This window comes from Chlamydomonas reinhardtii, chromosome 6 (genome assembly GCF_000002595.2).
Source record: "Chlamydomonas reinhardtii strain CC-503 cw92 mt+ chromosome 6, whole genome shotgun sequence".
Classification (NCBI taxonomy): domain Eukaryota; kingdom Viridiplantae; phylum Chlorophyta; class Chlorophyceae; order Chlamydomonadales; family Chlamydomonadaceae; genus Chlamydomonas; species Chlamydomonas reinhardtii.
The window spans coordinates 3,916,562-3,936,684 of record NC_057009.1 but is presented as its reverse complement, the minus strand read 5'-3'; the positions used below and the strand labels follow the sequence as shown (position 1 = coordinate 3,936,684).

Here is a 20,123-nt window from a genome sequence, read left to right as displayed (position 1 = left end):
GCTGGTGCTGCAGGGCCGGCTGCTGCACGGCGACACCACGACCTCGCCCGGCGCGGCGGCGGGCGGCGGCGGTGGTGGAGGAGGGGGAGGAGGAGGTGGTGCGCGGCCGCCGCCGCAGGGGCAGCAGCTTGCGCATGGGCGGGCGGGGTTGCTAGAGCCAGGGGCGCTGGGACCATTGCAAAGCATCTACGCGCAGCAGCTGGGGGCAGGCGCAGTCGGCGCGGGTGCGACTGGCGGCGGCGGTGGTGGTGGCGGTGCCGGGCTTCCGGGACAGCCGAGCGGTGTGCGCTTCCGTGGTGTGGTGCCGCGCTACGGAGCGGACGCGCCTGCGGCGCAGCAGGCGGGCGCGGCAGGGCCGCAGGTGCCGGGGGCGCCGGGGCCAGGCGGCGGCCCCGCCGGGCTGCGTCGCTCGCGCTCCGCCGGCCACCCGGGGCCCGGGGGCTTGGGGCTCACCGTGACGGCACGCTCCATGGCGCCGCACCCGCTGACGCCGCCCACGCCCATGTACGTCGTCGCGCTGCCCATGGCGGCGGCGGCGGCGGCGGCGGCGGCGGCGCCGGGGCGCTCCACGCAGCCGGGCCTGATCGGCGCCGCCGCGACGGACTCTGGCGACGACGGCGGTGGCGGCGGTTATAACGGCGGCGGAAACAGCCTGTACGGCCAGGGGCCGTACGGCACGGCGCCGTACGGCAACGAGGTGTACGGCGGTGCCATCATTGGTGACGACCAGCGCACGATGCTCGCCTTCAGCCACCACATCCCGGGCCCGGGGGCCAGCTTCCGAGTTGGCGGGCACGGCGGCGACGGCGACGAGGGCGGCGAGGTGGATGAGGACGGGGCGCTGGGGGCTGCGGCGGCGGCGGAGGCGGCGGGGCACGCCGCCGCGGCGGCGCTGTGGGGGCGGGGCGTGTACGAGGACGAGTTCCCGCGGGGGCCGCGCAGCCCGCACCTGCACCTGTTCAGCAGCCGGCCCAACACCACAGGCATGACGCCTGGGGAGCAGCCGGGCTACGGCGGCTTCGGCGGCGGCGACAGCTTTGACCGCAGCTACAGCCACAGCCGGAGCTTCAGCTACAGCCGCAGCCAGAGCTTTGGCAGTCCCAGCCCCAGCCGCCGGCGCTTGCACCCGCACCATGCATTGGAGCATGGCGGCGGCTCCCTGCTGGCCACACACGAGGAAGAGGAGGCGGGGTCGGGCTTCGAGGGCTTTGGCGAAGGTGGAGGTGGAGGTGGAGGTGGAGGTAAAAGCGGCGCTGGGGGTGCTGGCGGTGCCGCTTGCGCTGCGGCGGTGGGGGTTGGCGGCGTCGGCAATGGTAGACTGCCGCCGCCTATCGACGCAGGGCCTACCCCACGTCTGACGCTGTTGACTGGCGCCAGCACGACCTCGCCCACCTCCGCCACGGCGGCGGCCATGGCTGCCGGCCTGTCCAGCCCCGGTCGGTCATACAGCCCGGTGCCCTCGCCCCGCCGCCTCGCCGCCGCCTCCTCCACCCTCGCCGCCGCCGCCGCCGCCTCGCCCACCTCCGCCATCTCGCCGGTCGCGGCGCGCGGCGCCGGCGGCCCCGGCATCACTTACTCGACTGCCACCACCACCGCCGCCGCCGCCGCCGCCGCGACAGCAGCGGGTGCGGCCATAAGCCACCACGGCGCCTATGGCGGCCTGCATGACGACAATGACGGCGGCGCAGGCAGTCACAGCCAGCGTGACAGTGTGCTGCTGGCCAGTGTGGCCGCTGATGCCATGGATGACTTCATGAGCAGCCTGCGCCGCACGCACGCCATGCCGTCCTTTGGCAGCAGCAGCAGCAGGGCCGGCAGCGCGCTGGGGCCCGGCGTTGTGGGTGGCCTGGGAGGCGGAGCTGGAGGCGGCGGGCACAGCAGCGCTCGCAGCCTTGTGCGGCACGCCTCTCACACCGAGGCACACTCGCCCTACGCAGCGGCGATGGCCGGAAGTGCGGGCGGGGCCGGGGCCGGCCAGTCCGGCTACGCTGCCCAGGCCGCGCACTCGGAGAACCTCAGTCGCCTGCGGCCGACATCCAGCGGGCTCGGGTTGGTTGGGACCGACGCGCTGTGTGGTGCGCGGACAGGCCCGGGACTGGGCGCGGAACTGCCCATTGGGCCGCGCGGTTCGTCTCGGTCCTTTGTCGGCGTGCCGCCGCTGCGACCTGTCGAGCCGGAGCACCGCACGTCCTCCGCCTCCGGCACCTACGGCCGCAGGCAGCACGCGGGTGCAGCCACACGAGACGGCGGCGGCGGCGCTAGTCCGAGGGCCGGTGCTAGTCCTAGGACCCGTGGGGCCGGTGGGCCCGGTGGGGGCTTGTCGGGCCTGGCGGGGCTCGACGACGAGGGCGGCCTCCTGGTGTCGTCCTCGCTCGATGACACGCTGTCGAGCTTCATGGTGCAGCGGAAGCGCAGCGAGGTGGCGGCGGCCTCGGCGGCGGCGGCGGCGGCAGTGGCGGCGGTGGCACACATCGGCGGCGTGTCGGGTGGCCAGGTGGCGAGGGCGCGGTCGACGCTGGGGCCGGGCGGCAATGGTACGGGTGTGGGTGTGGGTGCTGACGGGGGACTGGAGCTGAAGTTCACAAGCATTGCCAGCAACCCTGTGTTCAACAGGCCCTACACACTGGACATGAGCCTGGGGTAGGGGTGTTGTACATACCAGCCCAAAGTAAAGCAAACCTGCCGTGTGTTCTGTAATGTGCGTCGTGTGCACTGTATAGTTGTCCGAATTTTGCATTTGAAGCTGCTTGTAGTTGCATGGTATGTGGTTGCGGGCGCGGGAACATGCATGGCGCCAGGGCGGCCCGTCCATGCGACAGCGGTGAAAGGCTTTCCCTGGCTATGCGCTGGAGGCTACATCTGCATCATCCTTGAATGCATGTGAAAGCATAAAGCAGAAGCATCTTACTGATGTGCATATGGTACCGTAAAGCATCGTTGTTTTGGCAACTGCTAGGGAAGGCAGTCTGCTGCCCTTCATGTTCGGGCAGTCGCGGCAGCACTCTGCCGCAAGCTTGAGTTCCATTTACAAGTACGCCTTGTACATACGGGTCGATCAGGCTGACGACTGGTTGAGCAGGCTGAAAGATGGTCGTGTTTTCGCGGGGTGGCCTGGGTACGTAGGATGCCCCAGGGTCAGGATGAAAGGACTCCGACACAGAGCTCGCTGGATCATCGTGTATCAGACATGAGGCGAGCCTCCTTCCACGGACCTTTGGTATGACAGACAGTGATAACAGTTTTGTTGGGTAAGGAGAGGTGCTTCATGTGAGCGCGGGAGCGGAGCTGGAGGAAATGGGGATGGCGCAGCCCTGCGCAGCGCACACTCGCCCGCCACTCATCCGTACATTCGGGCGCCCTCTTCTGCCTTGCCTCGCCCTGTTTGCGCCCCTGCTTGTCACACTGTCGCCCGGCCATTGCTTTGCTGCACTCCGTTTGCATTTTCTCTGCGGCTGCCTCTCGTGCTCATCCGTGGACGCTGGTCACCTTCCTGCAGGTGCGATGCGGCTCTGCCTCGCGAGTGTGGCGTTGCGGTGTGTCTGTGTGGTGCTATCGCCTGGCCGGGCGCCCGGAGCGTGAGGAATGCGCGTCAGCAAAACTTCCAGCCAGCCAGCAACTCGTCGGTACAGTAACTCCGGCGTTAGACCAGCCACGCACTCTTGCCCTGCCTCTGCCAACTGTTTGCCATTTGTTGGGTTTGGGAATTAGCTGCGCCCTAAGGGACCTTACCAACCTGCCTTGCCACTGTCCCATCACACAGCCCTGCGCAGCGCACGGGCAAGGGGAGGGTGGCTGGTCCCAACCGTGCCTCCAACAACGGGCATCGGGCCCGGGCGCCTTCTCGTGTTATCATGCATGCATGGAATGACGATTATGCTTGAATATGTAATTGTATTCTTGAGTCCGGTCCCCCCTGGTCTGCAACCAGATTTTACGAACAAACTCATTCTCGGTATGAAGTTCTGAGAAGCCATTGCATATTGTACGCATTTAAATGTGATTATTTCTGAACTCAAACAACAATGGCAATGGCTCTGGCAGCTCTAGGCACGCGGCTAGCCGAGCAGGTCGCCGCAGGCGACTCTAAGGCTGTTGAAGCAACGGTCAAAGAGCTTGCAGCAAGAGACGATTACAAAAACGACGAATCCACCAAGCTTCGCCTGTCCGGCACAGTGGTTTTGCTCGCACGGCTGCTGGACGCGTCGACATGGAGCTCAGAATGCGTCCAGGGCGCGCTGGCCGTTATCGGACAGTGCTTGCAAGTGGACCCGCCTTGTCGGGATCTTCTGGCCAAGGAAGGTCTGATGAAGCGCCTGGCACGGCTGCTCGACACCAAGGAGAGGCAGACCGCGCTGCTCGCGCTGCGTGCGCTGGCGCCGCTGGTCAAAGCCAAGAACGAGCAGGAGCTCCTGTCGGAGGCGTTCAAACTCGGGGCCGTGGGGAAGCTGCTGCGCTGGCTGGACCCGCGGCCGGAGTTTGAGGAGGTGGCACGTGCCGTCGGCCGTGTTCTGCTGGTGGGTGGGCGCGGGTACGTGGGTGGTGAGGATGGTGCCGTACATGCCAGGGCGCAGGGGCGGGTTTCACATTCCGCCGCCGCCGCCTGCATGCTCTAAGGCACTTGCTGTCATGCTCTCGCCTAGCGTCGCCTCGTGCGCATGCTGCATGTCAAACGTCACGTGCGCTGCTGGCGCAGATCATCTCCAACTCGGCGGCCTACCGCGAGAGCCTGCGTGACATGGGCTTCATCCCCAGCCTCATCACGTTGGGACACGCCTACCCCACAGACCACAAGTGGTGCGTGTGGCTGCGTAAGCAGGGGCCTGCGCGCAGGGTGGTGCCGTCTGCCGAGCGGGGACGTGTCACTCGAAGCCGGGGAAACGGTAATCGTTGGAGCCTAGACCCCGCACTCAGTGGGTCTGATTTGGGTGTGGGGTGCGGTAAGTGGGCGTGCCGCCTGCCGGCCCTTGCCGCACCTCGGCAACGCCCCCACACACCCTCCCACGCACGCATCCAACCACCTCGCCCACATCCCGGCTGGCTTGCTTTGGGTTCTGGGATGAACTGCCTCCCTTCACCCCACCAACACTTCACCCCCTCCAGCTCCTTCCTGGGCCCGCTGTACAACCTGGCTCGCTCCGAGTCGCTGCACACCTCCCTCAAAGACCTCGACCTGCTGGACCTGTGCGCGGCGGTGCTGACGGGGCAGCCAGAGGGAGCGGTGGCGGAGGAGGTCAAGGTGGGGGCGTGGGGGCGTGAGGATAACGTTGAACCAATCCCGTAAGGAAACAGTGGGGGCGTGGGGGCGTGGGGTGGACCCGTTTGGACCTTTGGCTCCGGCAGTGATCACCAGCTGGGCAGCTCGGCGGCAGCTGCTTGGCGGTGCGGGCTGAGTAGACTTTGGTACATCGATGCGTTGCGCGGCTTAAAAGTTGCGCGGGCATGAGTGTCCGCCAACAACCTTTCCGCCACCCGCCCGCCACCTGTAACTGCCGCAAGGTGGTTGTCCTCATTGCCACCGCACACGTGTACGGCGGAGAGGAAACCGGTGGCGGCGGCGGGGCCGCCGCCGGCGCCAAGGCCGCTGGCGGCAGCGCCGCCGCCGCTGCCGCCGCCGCCACTGCCCTCAGCTCCGCCGCCCGGGCCGAGGCGTTGCTCAACTCCACCAACCCCTCGGCTGTGCTGCTGGAGCTACTTGACACAACGGTGGGCTGCGGCGTGGACACCTGCCTGCCTGCCTGCCTGCCTGCCTGCCTGCCTGCCTGCCTGCCTGCCTGCCTGCCTGCCTGCCTGCGTGGATGACCTGAAGAGCACTATGGAACGACGCATATGATTGCACCGTGTGCGTGCGCATGCCCCGCCGCCGCCGCCGCCGCCAGGTCCGTGGCGACGGCTCCGGCAAGCTGGGTCTGTGGGACGTGGAGGAGGTGCTGCACGGCGTGCAGTCACTGGCGCGCAGTGGGCAGCAGGCGCTGGCCATGGCGCAGGTGGGACCGGGCGGGCGTATTGGGTGTTTAAAAACCACAACAAAACGAAGCCCGGCCTGTGTGTGTGCGAGTGTGCGTGCGTGTGTGTGTGTGCGTGTGTGTGTGAGGAGGACGTGGGCGAGAGGCGGTGCGCAAACCCAGAAGGCAATTAAAAGACTTTGGGGACAGCTGGTCCGTGTGAGTAGGGGTGGGCGAGGTGGAGTGGTCAGGTTCCAAGCCCGTGCGGTGGGGCTGATACGGGCTTGCGGGGCCTGTACGGCATGTACGGCACACTGCTGCCGCAGCTTTCGCCACGGGGTTGACGCCACGGTCTGGCACGGCTGCCGCTGCCTGCGCTGCGTCCTGTGCTGCAGGGCGGTGTGTTGGACTTGTTGGTGGAGTGGCTGGCGGCCCGGACCGACGCCGGCGGCGGGGAGGGAGGTGGCGGCGGCGGCAGTGAGGGCGACGCTGTGGTTCGGGCCACACGCGCGCTGCTAAACTTCTCCATGCACACCGCGGTGCACCCCCTGCTGCACAAGGTGCGTGTGCAAGTGACCGACCATGACGCGCATTCCTCCTCCCTCATTCCGCACAACATGCGCATACGCTGCCCTGCATGTTTCCACGGCGGGCACTTGTCGTTTCCCTTCATACCACACGCGTGTGTCCGACTTGTGCTGTCTAACACGCAAACACACACGCACACACATGCAACACACCCCACAAACACATTCTGCCCATCCTTCCCCACGCACGCAGGCGGGCGCGGTGGAGGTGCTGGCTGGCTTCGAGGCGGCTGCCGACCTGCGAGTGGCCGACGCCGCGCGCGGCTGCCTGCTCAACCTGCAGCAGCTGGGCGACGCCGCCGCCACCGCCGCCGCCGGGGCGCTGACGGGGGACGAGGCGGACCTGTCTGTGGAGTACGACGTCTTCCTGTCGCACAAGTGGGTGTTGGGTGTGGGGCGGTGACAGAGGTGCCTGGGTGTGTGTGCGTGTGCGGGCGTGCGTATTTTGTGCTGGGGAGGGGCGCTAACCCTCTTCGCCGCCCGAATGGCTTTATGCTGCATATGTGTGGTGTGAGAGCCACAGGCCGTCCACGGCGGACCAGCATCCCATCCGTCTCCTCCACGCGGCCACACCTGCCTCCCCTGTCCTCCCCCCGCCCTCCTTCCCCGCCCCCGCCCCCCCAAAGGCGCTCTGACGCCAAGGACTTTGCTCGCGCCATGTACAACCTGCTAGTGCTGCGCGGGTTCGCAACGTTCCTAGACTACGAGTTCAGGGAAGAGCTCACCGACCTAAGTGAGTGAGCGAGACCCGGAGGATCATGTGGCCTCGGGCCTGGCCAGCAGCTTAGGGAAGGGGAGTCAGCATGTGTGGAACCACACATATTCACACAACGTTGTTTTTATTGTACTTATGTCGGCATCGCATACACAGTCGTGCGTGTTTCCCTCCTTGTGCTATCCAACCCATACGGTACGTATGCCCGCATGCCCTCATGCCCTCATGCCCTCGCGCCTCTCTGCCTGCGCCCAATGCCCTCGTCGCAGCCAAGATCGTGCGGCGCTGCCACAACCTGGTGTTTGTGCTGACAGACAACATCTTCGACTCGCCCTGGTGCATGATGGAGCTCACGGCGGCGGTGGAGGCAGGCGTCAACGTCATCCTGGTGGTCAAGGAGGGATCAAGGTTGGGGCTCGCGCGTGTGTGTGTGTGTGTGTGCGGACGTGTGTTTCCGTGTACCGGAATGCACACCCCCTCCACAAGTTGGGCTTGAAGCTCTTACCACACTTGAGCACACGCGCCTCCCTCATCTCATGGCTCACACACACATACACACACATATACACACACACACACACACACACACACACACACACACACACACATATACACACACACACGCCCTGCAGGTGGCCGGACGGCAACGGCCAGAAGGTGTGCGACTTCCCCTCCTACGACACCATCAACAAGCTGCCGGAGGTACGCGTGTGCAAGGCGTGTGTGGCGCGTGTGCCTGAGGCGCACTGTGGTGAGATGCGGTCCAACAGCCTGGCCCAACCCACCCAACAAACTTACCCCACCCTCGTAGCCCCCTTGCTCTACACCACCCTCTCCCCTCTGCTTCATCTACACGACTAACACACACACACACACACACACACACACACACACACACACACACACACACACACACACACACACACACATACACACACACAACTGGGCGGGCTTTCGTTTCATTTTTTAACACACACACACACATGTCCCCCCGCGCGCGTGTATGGCGGAATTGTTCCGTACCGTATGTTCTTGTTTAACACATGTCCCCCCCTGATGCTTTACGGTCCCCCCTGATGCTTTACGAACGCAAAGGCTGTGCGGTCGGTCTTCACGCGCAAGGCCCTCACACACAGCGACGAGTACTACCAGGTGGATGTGCGAGTGCGTGTATGTAGCACGCCACTGTTAAGTGTTTGCAATCTGAGCGCCAGCCAGAAGCGTTCCAAGCAAAGCCATTGACTGGGCCACAACATCATCAACACAACCCAAATCACAAACTGCCGTCTTACAACCCAAACCAGGCGTTCGTGGACTTGCTCCTTTCCAAGATCGTGCGACCCGCACCACCGGCACCGCCGCCGGAGCCCGCTGCCGGCAATGGAGGCAGTGTAGCTGCCGCCGCCGCCGCCGCCGGCCCCAAAGCCCCGGGCGGCGGTCAGCGCCCGACCGCAGCGGCAGCGGCAAACGGCGGCAACGGGGTTACGGCACCTGCACCCCACCCGGCACAGCGGCAGCAAAACCACGCTGCAATGCCGGCAGAACAGCAGCAGCAGCAGCAACACAGCCTGCCGCCACACTCGCCCGGGGCCTCCCTGCTGGCGCCATTGTCTCCCGTGACGCAGCAACAGCAGCTGCAGCAGCCACAGCAACAAAGTTTCTTGGCGGCGGGGTATGGCGGCTTCAACGGACAGCAGCAACTGCCCATGCACGGCGGCATGGCTCTGCCGTACATGCATGCGGCGGGGTTGTACGGCGGGCCGTACGGCGGATTGCTGCCGTCGCCTGCCGTACTGCAGCAACAGCAGCAACAAGCCGCCGTTAGTCAGGATCAACTGCTGAACGAAATGTTGCAGGTGGGTCGTGACTGTCTTCGTCACTAGGTGTGCAAGTATGACGCATCGCGGGTGGCGCAGACGAGAGGCAGGGTGCGGCATCCGGTGCGGCCCCCCGCCCCCCCTGTGCCGCCGTGTCTCAAGCATCACACCTCGTATGGTCATTTAGTTCAAAGTAAGCAACTTTGACGCATGCTTGTGTTTGATTTCCATCCTGGATTGCGAAACCGCAGCTGCGCCGAGAGCTCCACAGCAGCCTTCACCATTTCCAGGTGCGTGTGGCAGCCGCTCAAGGCTGGCTAGTTTGCGTCCTTCGTCCTCGGCTGCTTTTGGATGCATCCCACGCCGCTGGTTTCCGGGCCTTGCCCTCCAGGCTTAGGGCCACCAGCCTAAACGCACATGTGGCACGTTCCCGTTTCCCGCCAACACACATGCTCGGCTCGCGTGTCCCCGTTTCCATCCCTCCGACACGCCTCCTGCTACTGCTCGCACGCACGCACGCAGGTGGAGGTGCTTCAGCACCTGCGGGAGGCGACCGGCGGCTTTGCGCGCGAAATCGGCCAGCTGAGGTCCGAATTGGCGGCGGTGACACACGCGGTGCAGCAGGGCTCAAGGTGCGTAAATGCTGCGCGTTTGCCAGGCTGTGATGTGATGTGGCCGAGCCTGAGGCGGGGGCTGGGGTGGGGATAGGCGTGGGGCTGTGCGGTGCGCGGTGTGCAGTATTTTGTGGCGGGGTCAGGAGCTGGGGCCGGGAGCAGGGTCAGGGTTGGGGGCAAGGTAGTGGGAGGGTTTATGCCTGAGGCCAACGACAAAGTCCTCGTGGGGTAGTCGTGGACCGGACCCAACTGCACTTTCCTGTGTGCAAATGCAACGTGGAAGCTAGGGACAGTCTGATTGACGCGAATGCGACCCACAACCCTTTACCCAACTCCAACGTGCGTTTCGCCGGAAGTTGAGACGGTCAAACCCAGTATCCGGCGTGCGCATGTGTGTAGGGATGCGCTGCATGGCCTCTCCGACGTCAACCACGCCCTGGGTGGCGTGCAAGCGGGTCTGCGGGCGCTGGGCAGCGGGCTGGCGGCCCACGATGCGGCGGCGGCAGCGGCGGCGCAGGTGCCAGCGGCGGCCATGGGATATGGCATGGCGGCGGCCCCCTACTGGAGCTCGGGCGGCGGCAGCGGTGGCGGTTTTGGCGGTGGGGCCGGCGGGGGAGACCGGCTGCCGCTGCTGGTCGCGGGCGCGGGCGTCGGTGGCAGGGGCCGGCAGCAGCAGCGGCAGCAGCACCAGCAGGCGAAGGGCCACCGGTCACAGCCGATGATGATGAGCGCCGAAGAGCTGTAGCAGTGACTTGTCTGGATGGCCCCGCTATGCAATCGGGTGGTCATGGTGGGATGCACGCGCGCTCATGAGTACTTGTGCATTACTGTAGTGTGCTCACGTCTGTCACGTCGATTAGATGGCCACGGCAGAGAGCCAGAGAGCGAGCAGAGAGCAGAATAATGTGGTCAACGACACTAAGCATGAGCATTTGCATACCGTACTTGCAAGCCGCCGGCGTGAGAGATTCAGCCGAAAGGGTCGAATGGCGCCGGCGGATGCAGCACATGCCACCATCTACCATGCAGGATCATGTGCGGGCTTGCAGCTGTGTGCTGCTAGCTCGGCGCCTGCAGGCAGGAATGAGTATTACATATCCCATTTCAGGTACTGGACTAGTTCTCCTGATTCCATTCTAAAACCGCTAACTAGTAAGCACCTGTTTGTGCACAAACAGCTGCACATGTGTCTGCAGCTCTCTCTGCGCATCTGCGCGTTTTGGGAAATTAATGCCTTTCACCATTATTGGCGGTGGCGGAGCTGCTTTTAGTGACTGGTGGCGTTACCTTAAAACAGAGTGGCATGGCTGGGGCGACGGTAGGTTTATCGCATACAGGCGGTGTACCGTCACAAACAAAGCAGAGTGAGCATGAGGCGGAGAGGGTTAGTGGATGTGTGATGGGACAGGGTTAGTGGATGAAGGTGGATGGCTGGAGGCCGAAGCCTCGTGCCGTAGCCTCACGTGCGCGGAGTTCGTTCCACACAGAGGCGGCGCGCACCACTGAAGCCACGGGATGTCCCTCAGGCCACAGTCGAAGGCTGATTGGTGCCGGGGACACGTGTGCATGGCTAGTGTCTTCCTTGACGGCGCTGGTCGTTGAGGGGCTTGCACGGCGCCACCACCTTTGGGGGGCGTGCGTATGGTCCGTGGCTTCCGGGTAAGACTTGATAGCTAGATCTTCACATCTCGTGGGACAAGGCTTGCCGCCACGCAGCTTCCTTTGAAAGCCGCAGGAGGAGGACGGAAGGGGCAACCGTGCCGTAGGGTCAGTAGCGGGCCCGGGCCCACCTTTCAGCGGCCCTGAGCGCAAACAATTACAGCAGTTATGAGCATAGCTCACAGAAATGGAAGCTGGTCATTACGGAGGGCATGCCATTGGCCATTTCAGGCCTGCATGGGCACCGTACGCATTTTGCCTGCCCGCCCAAACCCCAAAGCCCACAGGGTTCCTGACTATTTATCCTCGCTCTAAAGTTGATGCAGAGTACTAGACATCTAGTCTTTAGCTGCTAGATCACCCTTGACGCGAGACGGTCTCCGATCGCAAGCACATTCCACTTCGCCCAACCCTCTTCGTTTCCGCCCACCCGTCAAGATGAAGATTGCTTGCATCGGTGCTGGCTATGTCGGTGGCCCCACCAGTAAGTTTGACGCAGGTTCTGGGCCCGGCTGCAGCACGAGGGCAGTTTATTAGGTGGCCGGGCGGCGTCCCCCAATAGCGGTCTATATACGCATTTGTCTAAGCTTCTGCGAGCGCATTTCTGGGCAGCGTATGGACGGGTTGCAAAGTGGAAGATGCCCTTGGCACAACAGCCTCCTCGCCTACACCGAAGGCCTAGCAATACTCGGCTATGTCGCCGTTGGGAAACTGCTATGTAGTTGTGCACGTCTGTGCGGCAAAGCCTCGTCGTTGGGCTTGCTCGCCCCTGCAACGCTCTCGTGCACCATCGCTCCCGCGCTCCAACTCCCGCTGCTCCTCCCTTCCCTGCAGTGGCCATGGTCGCCCTGAAGTGCCCCGACATCGAGGTGGTCGTCGTTGATATCAACGAGGAGCGCATCAAGGCCTGGAACAGCGACAAGCTGCCCAGTGAGTAGTACACGCGGTCCCGGATGCTTTGCACCGCCCACAAGCTGTTGCAGTGCGTGCGGAACAGCGATCCCGCACGATCTCTCTGTGTGCAACAACCTTGAGCTGGCTTGGCCTTTCAAATAACTCTCCTTCTTCACTTGCGTGTGCACAGTCTACGAGCCTGGCCTGCTGGAGGTTGTGCAGGAGGCCCGCGGCCGCAACCTGTTCTTCTCCACGGACACCAAGAAGCACGGTGAGGCGATGGGTTGATGCAGATCAGGGTGCCGCGGACATCTCACACCACGGTGCTGACACCCACGCGGTTGCCTACGCTGTTATCTCTGTCGTCCCCTCCCCTCAGTTGGCGAGGCTGACATCATCTTCGTCAGGTGCGTTGAGGCTTTACCTCAGTCAGGGGCGGGCGGCAGGTCGATGTACAGAATACCGTGGACAAAGTCGCACGGGTGGTGGGGTGCATTGGTGCATCACACGGGTTATAAACGTTTCCGCGGCCCTCGAGCTTAACACCGTTTCCCGCCCCGCCGCTCTTTCGTTTTGCAGTGTGAACACCCCCACCAAGACCCACGGTATTGGTGCCGGCAAGGCCGCCGACCTGACCTACTGGGAGGGTGCCGCCCGCCTGATTGCCTCGGTGTCCACCAGCAGCAAGATCGTGGTTGAGAAGTCGACCGTGCCCGTCAAGACCGCCGAGGCCATCGGCAAGGTGGGTCGGGGCCGTTTCCAGCGCAGCAGGCAGGCGGGCGGATTGGGCGATATGTGTCAGGGCTTTGGGCGGACATATCCACTGATGTGGGTTGGGTTCCGTGAATGCCTCTTCGCTGATCACGTTTTGACCACATCCTCGTCCTGTGCCCACACTCTGCAGGTGCTGCGCCGCAACTGCCAGGACCCCAACGTGAACTTCGAGATCCTGTCCAACCCCGAGTTCCTGGCTGAGGGCACGGCCATTGAGGACCTGCAGCACCCCGACCGCGTGCTGATCGGTGGCGCGGATACCGAGTCGGGCCAGAAGGCCATTAAGACTCTGGCTGAGGTCTACGCTCACTGGATCCCCCGCGAGCGCATTCTGACCGCCAACCTGTGGTCGGCTGAGCTGGCCAAGCTGACCGCCAACGCCTTCCTGGCGCAGCGCATTTCCTCCATCAACGCCATCTCGGCGCTGTGCGAGGCGACCGGCGCTGACGTGAGCCAGGTGGCGCATGCCATCGGCACGGACAGCCGCATTGGCCCCAAGTTCCTGAACGCCTCGGTGGGCTTCGGTGGCTCGTGCTTCCAGAAGGATATCCTGAACCTGTGCTATGTGTGCGAGACCGTCGGCCTGAAGGAGGTGGCTGACTACTGGTGAGCGCTTTCGAAGGGTGAAAGCTGAAGTGGGCTGGCTGGCATGGGGCCGGGGAGCATGAGGCGCAGTACTACCCGATCACAAGCCGGTGACTGCGGGTAGCCATGGTTCGTAACTCGGGCCTTCTCCCCGCCGTCTCCTCCCGCGCTGCAGGTACCAGGTGGTTTCCATGAACGACTACCAGAAGCAGCGCTTCGTGGAGCGCGTCATCGGCGCCATGTTCAACACCGTGTCGCAGAAGAAGATTGCCATCTACGGCTTCGCCTTCAAGAAGGACACCGGCGACACTCGCGAGACGCCCGCCATTGACGTGTGCAAGGGCCTCATCCGCGACGGCGCCAAGTGCTGCATCTACGACCCCGAGGTCACCCCCGAGCAGATCTTCCGCGACCTGTCCGCGCCCAAGTTCGAGTGGGATCGCCCCAACTACAGCCGCAGCCAGAGCCACATGCTGGAGAACGTGCAGGTGCAGTCGGACCCCATCGCTGCTGCGGACGGCGCCCACGCCATTTGTGTGCTGACCGAGTGGGATGAGTTCAAGAAGTACGACTTCGCCGCGCTCTATGAGAAGATGGTCAAGCCCGCCTTCATCTTCGACGGCCGCAACATCCTGGACCACGCCAAGCTGCGCGAGATCGGCTTCATCGTCTACGCCCTGGGCAAGCCGCTGGACCAGTTCCTGCAGAAGAACTACTCGTAAACAGTGGCGCGTTGGCAGCAGCGCCGTCTGTGGCGGCCGCAGCGCTGGGACAGTTGGCGTGCTGGTTGCAGCGTGGTGCTGTGGCGCAATGTGGTTGGTGGGTGAAGGCATGAACCCGTGGGTTTTTAGGCTCGTGACAGGGTAGTGGGGTGTTCACAACAACATTATTTAGCAACTGCCGCGGCTATGATGATTGGTCGGCGCGGCGGAATGCATCGGACTCGGCCCTGCTAGTTACCGGTAATGGGGCGATAGCGCTGACTTGATAAGCTATTCTAGGACCCCCGCGTGAGTATGCCGTCATCATGGATTTTCATCATGACTGCGGTGTGGAGCAGGTTGGACTGACTGGCAGATTTGCAGGTGACTGGTGCAAAACATGCTGAGTGATGCAGTGTATAGCCTCTTGTTGTGCAGACAGCACTGTAATAATTGAACATGGCAATAATTGTCCCTGTTATCGACGTGCTTGAAAGAACGCAACACGCACAAGCGAACATGACGTTGTAGAGCCGAGGCCAGTCCCTGTAGGACGAGAGCAGTGGTCAGGACCCTTCACTGTCTAGAGCCCGAGGCTGCCAATCAATCGGGGTGCAAAACAATGAAGCCGATAATATATTGCAGGAGACAGGATACAACCGTGGGATACAACGCTTGAACCCAAACAAGCCTTGCCAACTTGCGCCCTAGCAGAGCTGCGAACAATCTCCAGGCGGCCTGTGCAATACGTGCCGCCGCAACAGCTTCCGCAGTTCGCATCTGTCCTGGTCTTCCTGCACCACATTAGGTCACCAGCGTCAGGGGGGGGGGTAGGAACGAACTTTTTTGACCCCATGCCACAAAACCTCCCGGACCCCCCGACCGACCGACCGACCGACCCCCCCTGCCGTACGACCCCCCAAAACCCCCTCAGAACCCCTTAGTTTTTTGTCAGGTTGGTGCCAATCGACTGCTCTCGGTGAGCTCTATCGCTATGTAAAATGATCCGCCTTGGGAACACACTTTGGCCGACCGACACGTGGACATGTAGACATGTCCAACCGTCTGCCGACAAGTATTCGATAGACTGGCCTGCTATGCAACGGCTTATTCCGATGTTACTTGGTAGTGTGAAATGTGCTGACACGTTCACCATGCACAACCCGGCCGGCACCGGCTTGTCCCTGACCAGTTCCCCAGGCATCTCCCGAGATGCCGACATGCCGCTCCCCAAACTGCCCCAAACTATGCACGTGTGCTGAGCCTGGGGTATACCTACGCACGCATCGTGGAGCTGCACCCATTGCGCCGCGTGTTGCAGGACAGAAGCGCTAGGAACAAAACTTGGCACGAACCTGTGCAAAACTTCGTGGGACCCCAGACCGACCGACCGACCGACAACTTTGAGGGGCCATAACTTTGCATCCAGAAACCCATTTTCAATTTTGAAAGCGGATTCGTGATTTTCTCGTTGAGCTCTATCCATTTGAGGCATGGGGTCTGTTTCGGAAGATTCTACCCCCCCCCCTGCCAGCGTCAACACCTGCTGAGCTGTATGGGTCGAAATGATTGACCTATGAAATGCATGGCCTTGTCCCCACGGCCCACACCTTTATGGAATTCATGCAGTCATGCCAACCCGGGAATCATCAAAGGCGGGGAACTTCTGGCGAACGTTACGGTACCGGTGCTGTACAAGGCGGGCAGTAGTGTTGTTGATGCTTTGGCCATCACCTACACACACATACAAATCATTTCCCTGATCACATGGCATTCGGTACCCGCACCAACCACAGACTCAAGCCGTGCAGGCATCATACCTGTGACAGCAGCACCGGTGCTCCTCACTCCCCGTGGCCCGCGCTATCATCATCTCATCTTACAACTTCCCATCCGCACCCAATCTGCGACGACACCCACTGCTCCCCAATACACATCCTGCCCCACTCTCTCTCTCCCTCCTTCAAGATTTCGAGCGCTTGGCGGCGCGCACGCTGGCGGCGAACAGCTGCGCCGTGAGCCCCGGGTGCGCCGCCGCCAGCTGCTGCAAGTCGGACTGGGGCACCTCGTCTGCAGCCTCCGCCGCGAAGTCCAGCAGCTCCACCAGCAGCCCCGCCTGGTCGCCGCACCCAGCCGCCCACATCAGGTCGGCGGCGATGGCGCTGGGGCACAGGCTGGCCAGCAGCTGCGCGCGCAGCAGCGCCACCGCCTTGGGCAGCAGCAGCCGGTCCGCCAGGGCCAGGCCGGCGCGGGCCTGCGCGCGGGAGGCGACAACAAGCTCGCCGCCGTAGATGAAGCGAAGCAGCGCCGCCAGCGCGCCCGGGTCCGTGTCCGGCATATCTAGCTCGCGGGCCGCGCTGTCGCCCATGCCGCTGGCGAAGTGTGTGGCGAAGTAGGGGCAGCGCGCCGCCAGGATGGCGCGGTGCACGTCGAACCTGCGCCTCGTGTCCGGGCTGCCCACGCAGCCGCCCTTCCGTCCCTTGTCCGTGACTAACTTCCGTTTCAGCCACGTAGCCGCCGGTGCCTCACCATTTCCTGAGCCTCCCGTATCGGCACCGCTGTCGCTGCCAGCGATCGCGACGATGGTCAGGTCAGAGGTGGAGCCTGGCTTTTCCAGCAGGGCCAGGAGGTCACCGCTAACGTCCTGGCGCGCCGCGCCGTCTGTGATGCTAGCTGGGTATGCGCTGGAGCTGCTGCTGCGGCAGCTGCCGCCGGCAGCTGCTCCTGCTGCCGCCGCCAGCCCAGCCGGCAGCTCAATCTCCGCGGCCAGGAGCAGGGCGCCATCGCGGCGGCGGATGAAACCAGAGTCCGTCGTGAGTTGAGCGCGGGGAAAGAAAGCGCTGAAGCCCCACCTCACGTTGAAGGTTTTCGGCTCCTTGCCTGCAGCGCACCACAACACGGAGCGTAAGCATTTGACGAGCAAGGGTGTGTATCATGTGGTAAGCAGATACTGCATAGCACATTGATGACTGGTGTTGCAAGGCTTAGTCCGCATTTCCTTTGCGAGGCCGCATCCACACAAGTACGGCCGCACGCAAGCTGGGAGCGAGCGGAGACGGGTTTCTTTTCCCTACTTTCGCAGATGGAGTCTTTGTTGGAGTCCTTCCAGTGCTTCACGTAAAGCTTGAATGCTAGTGTGGGCGGCTGTGCCCCTGCTGCGACATCGACAGCCTCCAGGAACAAAGAGATGTGCGTGCGGGGCTCCTTATCTTGGTGTGGGTACATCAAGAGCTGCCTGCGCCATACAAGAAACCCGCACACAAAGCAAGGCCGTCACCAGCGTGCACCGGCACCCCTGCTCTGCCTGTTTCCCCACCCAACCAGTGCCCCTCGCTGACCAGTTGTATGCTCCCAGCTTGAATTTTGGTGACCTCAGCTCCTTGCTGGAAAGTTGTTTGAAGTCTGCAACGAGCCACTGCGCAAGGCATTAGCTTGCGGTAGTCTTGCATAGCGCCTGCCCCAAAGAAGCACGCGGCGATCGGCGCGACTAACCTCATGGTATTTCGATGACATGCTCAACCCCGGAATACAGATAAAACAGCTAGTGCACGCGCGAAGTTTCAGCGGCTGCAATACAGCGAGGCGAAAACGCAACTAAAAAACTTTGTTGTTGTGACTGTAAATAAGTAACGTGAGCATACTCGCATGGACATAGTTTGGAGCATGCTCAGGATCGAACGCCCTAGTGGCAGGGCATGGCTCCGGGGGGGGAGATGTGCAAGGCGCACGTAACAGGGATGACGTGATACATCATGCAAGTAGCTATCACAGCCCGGCACAGCGCGTCGTGCGCATCTTGTGTGGATCCCCCGCACGTTTCACAGGCGTGGCGTTGGCCCGGGTCTCGTTATGGATGCGAATTACAATTGAAGGGACAGTCCGACAAGCGGGGGCACACCGTACCCACGCCGCGAGGGACCGTCTCCGGCCCAGAGAGAAACACCCACCCCCTGGTTGACTGCCGACCTTCATAGCGATACGTGCATGAGTCGAAGCCAAGCCGAAGCCCGCCAAAGCCCCACCGCCACGTAACACCCCTCATCACTTTTAGGTCTTTTGGCGGCAGCACCAACGCAAAACAAGGCACGACAGGCCAGTGGTCTGCCGACAGCCCCATCAAACGCAAGCACCACACAAATATCACGTCCGAAGACGATGGCTGGCGTCAGAGACGCGCAATGTCTTGGCCCGAAGGCCTATGTCTGATAGTCTGTGCCGAGGCACAACTGGAACCGGAAGCCAAGCCGAAACACCACCAAGCCACAGCACACCACAGCCCCTCTCAAAGGGCGCACCACCCACCATCCGTCCAACCAACGACCCAGGCCGACCCTCCACACAAGCCCCAGCGGCACTCGGAGACGAGAAGAGCCAACAGTCGCCCGGGCGCCCGGGCAACAGCCGCCCGTGCACACACACCCCAAACCCGGGACTACCCGACTGCGGTCACCACGCGCCTACCGGTCCGTGAACCGTATGCTGCGAGCTAAAACCCCCAGGGCTAAAATCTGCAGAGCCAGGAAGACCGCAGACAGAGACGACGGCTGACTGGGCGCCACGAGGCAAGACGCCGAGGCGCACACAGGCGAGGCATCGATGCGCCAGCCGTTGCGCCGGGCCAAGGGCGACCACGAGGGCTACCCACTACCTGCAAACACAGAAACCACTGACAACACAACACCGAAGAACTCATGCGACCAGCCGCCCGCGAGCCGCCATGGAACTTCGAACCCAAAGCTCGGCGCTGAGCGCCTGTCTGAACCCCATGCCGAAAAGATGTTTAATCATTTTCAGCGCAGTGCCGGCGAGATAGTGCCGCCTGAAGAGATGTCCAGGTAGCTATTCGCAGCCCGCAGGTTCATGGCTCAAAAGATTTAGCAGAATGCGCACAGGGAAAAAAGGCGCGAGACGGGGTGTCTGAATACCGCGTCATTACTCGGCAGACCCACTGCGCTGTTATCACTGTATCATGAAAGCCCTAAATTCATTGACGCGAGCCGGGAAATATGCACAGGGAAAAAAGGTGCAACATGGGGTCTCTTGTTCCTGCTGCTTTGCCCTGATCAGATACAACAACAGATGCATGATAACATGAAAGGCACAATCCTTCAATGGGGCAGCGCTAGCTCGCTTGCGGGGCAAGCGCTTTGCAAGCGCTGCATGGGCACACGATAGCCCTGCAAAGTAGTCGCGTTACACCATACAATATATATAAGGATTTCTACAGCGAAGAACGCACGCAGAAGGAGGCTGGTCAGCGACATGAATAAGGGACAGTTGCTTTGGCCCCTACATATCAACGGCACATCAGTGCACAACAACATGATCACTTAGCAATTCACGGGGCGACATCACGGATACGGCTACGACCAGCCGACAACCGCTTCGTCGCTGGTCTCCGGTCGCCTGTGTCGGACCCGTTCCGACCCCACTCACCCCCGCGGCACACCTCGCCTGTCACCTCCCTCAGCACCTTCCCTGGCCAGAACCGCGTTGTTGCCGGCGGCAACCTGCCGCCTGAAGACGTTGCCAGATAGCTTTTCACGGCCCCAAAGGTTCAGGGCTCAAAAGCATCAGATTTATGCTCCAAACTTAATGCTCGCTGCCACGCCCCCCCCCGCCCCTGCACGGCGCATTCCGTGCCCATGCTGCACGCCCGCTTCCGAACGCGCTGGACCCGCCACCTGTCACCATGGCTGATTACTAAGGCGAAAACAGCATCACCCGGACCGAGATAGTTTGATGATTTGATGAAGACATTCCATGTGGGCCCAGGCGCCCAGCCGGTCCGGTCAGCCCACGTCTCCTTGATACAAATGGCTCCACAGTTAGCCG

The 20,123-nt window shown here is 62.6% G+C and overlaps 4 protein-coding genes across 5 annotated transcripts in view; 3 read left to right on the top strand and 1 right to left on the bottom strand.

Moving 5' to 3' along the window:
• Window positions 1-3,196, top strand: part of CHLRE_06g278187v5 (uncharacterized protein) — an 8,933-nt gene extending 5,737 nt beyond the window's left edge. For both annotated transcript variants that reach the window (XM_043063124.1, XM_043063123.1), the window contains exon 12: window positions 1-3,196. This exon is cut by the window's left edge and continues 268 nt beyond it. In XM_043063124.1, coding sequence (XP_042923828.1) covers window positions 1-2,644 — 2,644 coding nt within the window. In that variant the 3' untranslated portion in view covers window positions 2,645-3,196.
• Window positions 3,197-3,913: 717 nt separating this feature from the next.
• Window positions 3,914-11,417, top strand: CHLRE_06g278186v5 (uncharacterized protein). The gene is made up of 15 exons (XM_043063122.1): window positions 3,914-4,514; window positions 4,694-4,794; window positions 5,101-5,236; window positions 5,497-5,703; window positions 5,877-5,984; window positions 6,338-6,502; window positions 6,723-6,907; window positions 7,156-7,262; window positions 7,514-7,652; window positions 7,877-7,946; window positions 8,340-8,396; window positions 8,549-9,100; window positions 9,313-9,351; window positions 9,584-9,693; window positions 10,075-11,417. Exons 1-15 carry the CDS (start codon window positions 4,023-4,025, stop codon window positions 10,418-10,420), a joined length of 2,814 nt encoding a protein of 937 aa, XP_042923827.1. The 5' UTR covers window positions 3,914-4,022; the 3' UTR covers window positions 10,421-11,417.
• Window positions 11,418-11,645: 228 nt separating this feature from the next.
• CHLRE_06g278185v5 (uncharacterized protein) lies at window positions 11,646-14,970 on the top strand. Its single transcript, XM_001697952.2, has 7 exons — window positions 11,646-11,818; window positions 12,169-12,264; window positions 12,419-12,499; window positions 12,608-12,635; window positions 12,808-12,970; window positions 13,133-13,608; window positions 13,763-14,970. The coding sequence occupies exons 1-7, from the start codon at window positions 11,773-11,775 to the stop codon at window positions 14,307-14,309; spliced, it is 1,437 nt and encodes a 478-aa protein (XP_001698004.1). The 5' UTR covers window positions 11,646-11,772; the 3' UTR covers window positions 14,310-14,970.
• Window positions 14,971-15,221: 251 nt separating this feature from the next.
• CHLRE_06g278184v5 (uncharacterized protein) lies at window positions 15,222-17,919 on the bottom strand. Its single transcript, XM_043063121.1, has 3 exons — window positions 17,627-17,919; window positions 17,363-17,523; window positions 15,222-17,168 (listed from the first exon to the last, which is right to left on the bottom strand). Exons 2-3 carry the CDS (start codon window positions 17,511-17,513, stop codon window positions 16,252-16,254), a joined length of 1,068 nt encoding a protein of 355 aa, XP_042923826.1. The 5' UTR covers window positions 17,514-17,523; window positions 17,627-17,919; the 3' UTR covers window positions 15,222-16,251.
• Between the last annotated feature and the right edge of the window lie 2,204 nt (window positions 17,920-20,123).

What these genes read in the sequence shown, in the direction of transcription:
- CHLRE_06g278184v5 (XM_043063121.1), bottom strand. Translation starts at nt 17,513, where the DNA reads ATGTACCCACACCAAGATAAGGAGCCCCGCACGCACATCTCTTTGTTC. An exon ending in CAAAGACTCCATCTGCGAAA is followed by an intron (nt 17,169 to 17,362) that starts GTAGGGAAAAGA and finishes GGTGCGCTGCAG; the next exon opens with GCAAGGAGCCGAAAACCTTC.
- CHLRE_06g278186v5 (XM_043063122.1), top strand. Translation starts at nt 4,023, where the DNA reads ATGGCAATGGCTCTGGCAGCTCTAGGCACGCGGCTAGCCGAGCAGGTC. An exon ending in CCGTCGGCCGTGTTCTGCTG is followed by an intron (nt 4,515 to 4,693) that starts GTGGGTGGGCGC and finishes CTGCTGGCGCAG; the next exon opens with ATCATCTCCAACTCGGCGGC. An exon ending in GTGGTCAAGGAGGGATCAAG is followed by an intron (nt 7,653 to 7,876) that starts GTTGGGGCTCGC and finishes CACGCCCTGCAG; the next exon opens with GTGGCCGGACGGCAACGGCC.
- CHLRE_06g278185v5 (XM_001697952.2), top strand. Translation starts at nt 11,773, where the DNA reads ATGAAGATTGCTTGCATCGGTGCTGGCTATGTCGGTGGCCCCACCA. An exon ending in GAACAGCGACAAGCTGCCCA is followed by an intron (nt 12,265 to 12,418) that starts GTGAGTAGTACA and finishes GCGTGTGCACAG; the next exon opens with TCTACGAGCCTGGCCTGCTG. An exon ending in CACGGACACCAAGAAGCACG is followed by an intron (nt 12,500 to 12,607) that starts GTGAGGCGATGG and finishes CCCTCCCCTCAG; the next exon opens with TTGGCGAGGCTGACATCATC.